The sequence below is a fragment of the Sitophilus oryzae genome, unplaced genomic scaffold, assembly GCF_002938485.1.
Source record: "Sitophilus oryzae breed Bouriz unplaced genomic scaffold, Soryzae_2.0 scaffold_1508_pilon_pilon, whole genome shotgun sequence".
NCBI classification, from domain to species: Eukaryota; Metazoa; Arthropoda; class Insecta; order Coleoptera; family Curculionidae; genus Sitophilus; species Sitophilus oryzae.
The window spans coordinates 3,102,911-3,111,995 of record NW_022146179.1 but is presented as its reverse complement, the minus strand read 5'-3'; the positions used below and the strand labels follow the sequence as shown (position 1 = coordinate 3,111,995).

The window sequence follows — 9,085 nt, the reverse complement described above, 5'->3', positions numbered from 1 at the left end:
TGGTAAGTGTTATTATTAATAAAATAGTTTGTTTTATTTATGTTGTTTTATTTATTCCTGTGGAATATAACAAATTTGTATTTGTATATATAAGTTATATTGATAAATATAATCATAAATGCGGGAAGTTTCATAAAGCTTGAAAGTAAGAAATAGTTATTTTTTCTATTTTTTTGGTATATGGTGTCTTGTTCGTGTTTGTTTTGTATTAACACATACCGTTTTGATTAAATAAAATAACTCGATTAAATTTTTTCAGTTTTATGCAGTTTTTTTTCACAATATTTTGAAGTAATCACTTGTCAGTCAAATTTTAAATATTTCCTGCTATGCGTTCCAGTTGTACCAACTTATTTCTTTGTAAAATAAAATAAACTACTTTGAAATTAAAATGACAGACACATCTATCACTGTCAAGGATCTTCTCGTTGGACAGACTATGTTTCAGATTCTGTACTATTAAAATTAAAAATAATAAGCGAAACGTGCTAACATTTTTTTTGTTAGATGGGGATAAGCAATAAATAAGAAAAATACACATTTTTATTTAACAAGTATCATATTACATTGTTATATTAAATTAAAAAAATACAATTACAAGTCTTATATGCATTATATTGCATAAAATCAAAGTGTACTACATCAATATGACAACATATTAAACAATAAAATATGCAAACATGCTTAAAAGCTTTATTTTTATCTTTTATGTAACGTCGAATCTTCTGGTTTTAAAAACCAGCATTAGTCGCCCATCATAACTGGATCCCAACGAACAGGGGCGTTAGGATCTTAACAATAATCGTGTGAAATCTCTCTGTCCTTGTTCATCACTGACTTCACCGAGATATTCGGCAAAAAAATCAAATGCGAGTGGAGAAAAAAAATTTAGAGACGAACGACATCTGAGTGATTGCTAGCGTCTAAAACTTCTCGTACGAGAAATTCATAGTTTTCTTCTTTTTTATTACCTAAGAACCCTTTAACAACATTTACAAGGAAGTTTCAAGCTCTTAGTTCTTTTTGACTGAGTTTCTCTTTAAAGGCGAGCTCTTTAAGGGGCTTTCTTATTTCAAGCCAAATAAAAATCCCTTTTTTAAGCGTAGCATCACTGATTTGTGGAAAAAATGTTTTAATCCTTCACTTTCAATATCCATGGCCATTACAATTTTTTTTATCAATTCCAACTTAATATGGAGGGGTGGAAGTAGCAGGCTTTGGATCAACAAGTGGCAGATATTTTACGTACTTGTACCTGGCTCAAAAGATGTTCTTGGTTGTCATTCTTTTTTTACAAAATGTTCCTTTGTTTCCCGACTATCCCACAAATACAAAAAAAACAGTACTTCCTAAAACCATCTTGAAATTCTAGTAATATACCTATAACATGAGGAACAGTGCAAATGCAAGTTTGGATACTAAATTTTGTCTTTCTGTTTCTTTGAATAACCTTTAACATTTGTTAGACAGAAATAGTAGTCATTAAAATGATTAGTAGGTTCTCTCCATATCATAGAAACAACAAATGACATAGTCTTTCTCTGGCCTTTCAGCCTCTGAACCAGATTCACACTACAACTTATACAGCACACATGACGAACCCAAGACTGATCTTGATCCGCAAATTTACAACCGAAATATAAAAAGTAAGCCTTTCTAACTTCTTGCCAAAGTCGTCTATCTTGTGATTTAACAATAAATCGACAACAAATGTAACAAAACTTATCTGGTAAATTTTCGCAAGATCGAAGTACAAAAGTTGCCATCTCAGACATTTGTTCAAAAAAAATCAATTTAAAGTCGAATTTTTAATGATTTTTAAGAAAGCAGAACTACTACAAAAATTATTTTTATTTTAGCCCATTAATAGCCTTTTTCCAGCACTTATTAAGGTTTCTTTATGTTAAGTTCGCTTGTCATAATCAAAGCTCTACTTAACTTAAAGTAACCTCAATAAATGCTGGGTAAACTGCCATTAAACAAACAAGATTTTTGTCCTCTTGTCTTTGTTAACACAAAAGGAATAATAAATGCGAATCATATACCTTCATATTATGTCGTCAAATAAGCACAAGTATTTTAACTGGTAGTATCGGCCTCAGAAACACGCTTATAAGGGTTTTTTTGCGAAAAAAAAATTAAAAATTTGAAATTTTTTTAGTTTTAAGTTAAAAATCATGATTTCTTGAGAATATGGCAACACAGGTAGTAGATTAAATTTACAGAGAAAAAAAAATCCAGAAAAGATCCAGAAAAGATCCAGTGGTTCTCAAAATTTAAGCAAAAAAGCATTTTTTGTTTAAATTTTAAAAGTAAAATAACTCGGTTATTTTGGACTTATTTGAAAAATAGTAAAGGGAAAAAATGTATCTTTTGACCAGATCTACCACTCTTTAAAATACTTGCACTTATTTCTGGAACACCCTGTATATTTTTTATTTTTTGTAATTGTAAAACTATAGTTCATATCACATAAACTGTTAGTCACGTATTAAGCTTGACCGACACAGCGTTGCCCACTTTTACGTATTTTCTTTTAATCAAAATATTCTGGAATTGAAAAGAAACAAAAATAAATGAATTATAAATATTTACATAAACAGTTAATATTTACGTCAACAAATTTCACCTGCTTAACAGCACACAGTTCTAAAAAAACCTTTTTGTTGTTCTCTCCAGTGGCGGATACAGAGGGGGGGCCATGGGGCCCGGGGCCCCCTAAAATCTGTAAATTGGGTTAAATATTAGCCTTTTGGGTTAAAAATGGCGCCCTAAAAAGCACATTCTACATAATTTTTTTATTTGGCCCCCCCTAAAATAAATTCCTATATCCGCCCCTGGTTCTCTGTAATACCTGTAATCTCAGTATCAGAGATATGGAAGTGGGAGAATGAGCTTCGACGAGTGCGCAACCAAATTTTTGTCGACGGCAAGATGGCAGACATCTTCCAGGTCTCGCTGTCACTTCCCCTCTTTAATTGACATCTGTTTGTTTTGTTTTTTATTTCGTTCGTGTTGTTATCTAGTTAAAATTTATTATTATCTCAATTAGAGTCTCAATTATTCTAAACACTAATTCAAAAAGGCTTATTGTATATTGTCATAGTCATTCTAAGAAAGCTAATACGCCGGGAAAAATGATTAGTTTTCATGTGTAAGTTTATACAACATAATCGTGTTTACAGATGATCCAAAACTGTTTATTTTTAGTTTTCCTAAAGGCGATTTGTAAAAATCGTGATTGTAATTGGGATTGGTCAAAAATAAGTGTATGATGTGGCCATTTAAAGAGGATGTTTTTATTACGTGTGGAGGAAGAAGATACTTGGAATCAATGTTCATGCTTCTGTAAAACAGTGCACTCTTATAGTGTCCATGAAAGCACCAGTTCAAGTGTACCAGAAATATGTCAAATAAGATTGGTCCTTACTTGACAAGAAGATTATTTGGAGGAAAAGAAAACATAAGATAGGGTATTTTAATCGAACAGCGAAAATTTAACATTTTTATTGTAAAGTTTGTTGTAGGTAGTTGTAGTTTTGTGCTAAATATTTCTAACATTAGCAGCAGCAGTGTTCAGAGTGTCAAGAGGAGGAGAATTCAGTTAATTAGATTTATGCACAGTTACAGGTATGAAGGCTTTTTCAAACATAGTATCAAGTTCTATAGTCAACATTTTTAGTATTCCTACAACTGTAAAAACAAGGAACATTGGACTGAAAAATGGCAAGATTTATATAGGAAGAAAAGGTATTATGCCAATAAGAAAATTAAATCTGTAGGCAGAAGTTTCTTATTTAAAAAACTGTTATGGAGCATATATTAATTTGTATCTGTGCCACAAATCACTGAGAAAAATCATATAATATTCATAATTGTTAACGAGATGATATTTAAAGAGTATTAAAAATGAGACTATTAGTCATGAAGCTTACAATGTTACTTTGTTTCAATATTACACTTTTATTCTTGTAAAATCTATGATGAAGTTCAAAAGCATTTTGCAATGGCCTTAAATTGTGAGCCAGGATTTTTAGCAAAGGTATTTGATGCAATGAAACTTAATCGGTACCTTCCAGTATGTATTTTAGTAAGGGGATTGTCAATCCCATGTTTTTAAATAGATAAAATACAGGCCAAAGTTGACAATATTACAGTTGAGAAGAAACTATTTTATCTTAAAAAAAAATTTCTTAAAATTCTGAGATCATATAATCTAATTTTCTTAATAATAAATTAGGTATATGTATGTTGTACATACAGAATTTTGTTATGGACAAATAAGGATCGACAAGCTTCTTTTGTGCAAAAATAAATGATTTTTTCTAGTATTACGACAAACCATAATGTGTTTTACAAACTTACCGGTAACAGTTTTTTATAATAAAATATTTAGGAATAATTTGGGTTGTTTATCAATATATTAATGACTTGAATTTTGACAAATTGAATTTGTATCAAAATAATTTTACGAAATATAAAATTGATGTTCTATTACAAGACTGAGTTTTTTTGTCAACAAAAACCAGGATAAATACTAATAATAATACCCATAATAAAATCAATGATGTTTATGTATTATGAAAATATTTGTCAGAGGACATATTATGTAACAGTTTTTGAAACACAATTTGAAGGGACGAATAAAAAAAATAAAACAAAAAAATATTTTTTCTAGGTTTATATTAAAAATACAAGGTAGGTAATCATCAAAAATAATTATGAACCAAATGTTTTTTATGAATATACAACTTGAACAAAAAGGTGTTTAGAACAATTTTTACCAATTTGCAAAAAATTTAAATTGAAACGCGTAATTCAGTACAAGTAAACATGAAATATTGTAAATACTTATTTAATATCATTTCGAGTGTTTAACGACGAAAAGGTCATCTGTCCGTAGCGTCTTTTGTCAGAATATTCGTATATTTAGTGTATTATATACCAATATTGTACGCAGTTTTGAAACTGATAATTAAATAAATCATATTAATGTTAAATAACCATAATAAATGATAGAATTTCACTAAATTTAAATTGCCCCCCGTATGGTTGAAAACAGCAAATTGATATTTGATTACTTATAGATTACCACCTATATACAAAATGACAGGAAGACCTGGAATATGGCGCCCAACTTGATTAGACCTTCTGCGCATGTTGACGCTCATTCTCTATCCCTTCTATTTCTCTGCTCAGTATACATTGTTCGACGGCAGAGTCTGTTAGTAAACAATTTTAAGCTTAAGGTATCACAGCATTATTTATTTAAACAAAACCAAAGTGTCAGAATTAATGACAATGTTAGAAAATAAATAAATACATGTGGCAACTTGACATTTTTTACAGCAGAGCTACCACCTGAATTCCCAGCGGAAAATTTAAATTCCAGTTAATCATCCCGGCACTGAATATGTCCATGGTTAGCCACAATGAATTTCAAAATTACGGCCTCGATTACGTAACTAAAAGTTTAATTGGTATCAAATATATGTTATTTTAACCCTCAACTCTGGCGTGGTGAAATTTTTTAACGCTTATGGCGTGCTGGGATCCGACGAACCCCGATTTTTTTTTCAGTTAAAAATACACGATGAAGAGATTTTATAAAAAGCTTGTTATTTTAACAATGTTTACAATATATTCAAACTTGTGAACAAACAATTTCATTAGTTTTCAACAAATTAATAAGAACGGACACAAAAATAAAGTAAAATGCATTTTTTGGGAATTTTTGACAATTGAAATATAACTTGGCTAAGAAACCCATAGAAATTAAAAACATATATCTTTTATGATTTTACCGTATTATCAAAAGTACAAACAACTGAAATGTGAAGCTAAAGTAATAAACATAAATCACTTTCAACAAAACTACAAACCTTGAATGTACAGGGTGTGTCAAATTCGACGCCTTTAAATGGAAACACCCTTTTCTATAGGAGATAGACAAAAACTAATATTGGTGTCTGGAGCTCAATTTTTGTCTAAAACATCATGGTGAAAACCGCATGTCGATATCTGCTACCGTTTCGGAGTTACGGGGTGTTTTTCAAAAATATGCATTTTTAACAAATCGCTATAACCTTTTGCTATGGAAAATTTTATATTTTTATGAAAACATTCCCAAAGCACATTTTTACGTAGAATTTAATGATTTAAGTATATTTTTTTAAAATTAATAATTTAAGATTATTAACAGAAAATTTATTTTTTATATGGGACACCCTCTATATTTTAATTTATTGAAAGAATTTAAAATTACCTTTCAAAAATATAACACACTTGATATTTTGCTCGATTCCTCTTCGAGATATAGAGTATATAAAAATTCGCCGCTTTAAATAAGTAGGCTTTGAACGGCACCGGCTGTAATGCAAAAAAATTCTAGTTGTGAGCATCAATTAAAACGAAAATAATATTTGCTATGAGTGCAGAATTTTATAACAATTTAAAATATATTTAACCAACATCAACACATTTAAACTATATCTAATAACAATAAAAATAAATAGCAAACCAAGACATGAGATTTTGCTACAGGTGTTAGACATATCGACCGTCTTCTGTTATGGACAGACGGGGCAGTTTTTTGACGGGGCAGGGGGGGTAAAAGATACCCTCTTATAACTGCTAAGTATTTCTAATTCTTGTCTAGATTATGCGGAAGAATAAGGAACCTTTATTCTCCCGCAAATATATCCATAGGATTAGATCCATGGGCACTAAGTCAGGCGGCCTCGACGGCCAACGGCTGGGATCTTGGTTAGCTATTCAATTATTCTTGAAATTGGCTGCAAAAATTTGCTCATAACTTCAGCGTTCAGAGACGGTGCGTCGTCTTGCTGGAAAAATATGTTTTCGAGTTCCATTAAGGGCATATCGTCAATAAGGGGTCCAAAGCCTACTAGTTAAAACTGGCGAACTTTTAAAAGTTCTCTATTTCGAAGGGGATTATAACAAAATATCCAGTGTGCTATATTTTTGGAAAGGTAATTTTAAATTCTTTTCAGTTAATTAAAAATATAGAGGGTGTCCCAAATAAAAAATCAATTTTTCTGTTGATAACTCTTAAACTATTAATTTTATAAAATTATACTTAAATTATTAAATTCTACGTAAAAAGGTGCTTTGAAAATGTTTTCATAGAAATACAAAATTTTACATAGCAAAAAAGTTACAGCGATTTGTTAAAAATGCACATTTTTGAAAAACACCCCGTAACTCCGAAACGGTAACAGATATTGATATGCGGTTTTCACCATTATGTTTTTGATGAAAATTGAGCTCTAGAAACCGATATTAGTTTTCGTCTATCTCCTATAGAAAAGGGTGTTTCCATTTAAAAGCGTCGAATTTGGCCCACCCTGTACATAACTTTTTCAAATACAGTTCATGCTAATATAGGATCTGCATTGGCCGCACATGGATGTCAATAAAGAAATGACAAAAAACAAAAATCTCATGAATCAAATGTGCCCGATTTGATTCATGAGTCATTTCTTCATTGACATATGGTTGCCATATACCACATCTCTTTCTTTTCTGGTATTGATTATTCAGTGTTCTCTCTTCTATAAGTAAGAAATGCAGAATCGGAGTTATGGTTACTCTTCGGGGAAAAATCAATGTCTCGATGATCTTATAACGTACCATAACCGTGAATCGCCCTATACAGGGTGAGTCTTAAATAAGGGCAAATATTATAAGGGGTAGTATAAATTAAAAAAAAATCTGTAATTTTTTTTAGTTTTTAGTTAGAAACAGAATTTCTTTATAATATGATACCTAGGGTTCAGAACCGGAAATTCCGGGTTCAGAGTTAAGATATCAAAGAACCGGGACTCGAAATTATTAATTCCCGGTTCTTTCGGTACCTTCGGGACTCGGTAACAATAACTAAAAAACTATTCTTTTATTACGTGAGAAAGTAGTGATGCTATTTCTCATTTTTCTTGCTTCTTTTCACTTTTGAAATTTCTGTAATGTTTATTAGCAATTATTTGAAGTTTAAATATGTTATTTTATTATTTTTAGTACAATGTGTTGTTCAATGTATTAGTTATGCAATGAAAATCACCTAACCAATATATTACTTCAAAACAAACACATTAATGTAATAAACAAAAATAATAAACATAAATCACTTTCAACAAAACTGCAAACTTTGAATGTACATATATATACAAATCAGTTTATAACGTTCTTCGACGTCTTCTGATTTCCAGTCTCCATTGATCTCTGTCTGTCCAGAGGTTTTCGTCTATTCCTCTTGTTCTGATGTCCCCGTCTATTCATTCTCTCCAACTCCGTCTAGGTCTCCCTCTCTTGCGTTTGCCTTGTGGTGTCAAATTGAGTAATTTTTTCGTGATTCTGTTCTCTTCCATTCTTTGTACGTGCCCGTACCACCTGAGTTGGTTAATTTTGATGTCTTCTGATATTCGGTATTTAACGCCCATGATGTTCTGAATTCTTTCATTTCTAACTCTATCCAGTTTCGATTTTCCGGCCGCGTGCCTCCAAAAGTCCATTTCCATAGCTTCGAGTAACTTAAGGTTTCTTTCTTTCAAAGGCCATACTTCACTACCATAACTAATGATACTTTTAACTATGCTGTTATAAATTTTGTGTTTGTTTTCTTTTGATACGGCCTTATCCCATAAAATACTGTTGAGTTGTCTAATTGCTTGTCTTCCCTGGTTGTTTCTGCACATCAAGGCTATCATCGTTGGTAATGTGCATGCCAAGATATTTATATTTTTGGCAGTGTTTTATTTCTTGCTGTTGCTGTTCTAGGATTATATTCTGTTGTTCGCCGCAGATACACATATATTCCGTCTTCTTAAGGTTTACCTCCAGCCCCCACTTGTTATAGTTTGCGGGTCATATATTCCAGATCCTCGTAGTCTTGAGCTAGTATTATTTGATCATCAGCGAAACAAAGAGTGTAAAGTATCGAGTCGTTTAATGGTATCCCCATCTGTTCACACTTCCTTTTCCACGTTTTTAGAGCTTGTTCCAAATAGATTTTAAACAGTGTGGGCGATAGACAGCAGCCCTGTTTAAGACCTTTGTTTATGCTGAA

General features: G+C 31.2%; 1 protein-coding gene across 1 annotated transcript; it reads right to left on the bottom strand.

The window, feature by feature from the left end:
- Nucleotides 1-8,294: 8,294 nt before the first annotated feature.
- Nucleotides 8,295-8,726, bottom strand: LOC115878302. The gene has a single exon (XM_030894758.1). It carries the CDS (start codon nt 8,724-8,726, stop codon nt 8,295-8,297), a length of 432 nt encoding a protein of 143 aa, XP_030750618.1.
- Between the last annotated feature and the right edge of the window lie 359 nt (nt 8,727-9,085).

Coding starts and splice junctions, on each gene's coding strand:
- LOC115878302 (XM_030894758.1), bottom strand. CDS start 8,726: ATGATAGCCTTGATGTGCAGAAACAACCAGGGAAGACAAGCAATTAGA.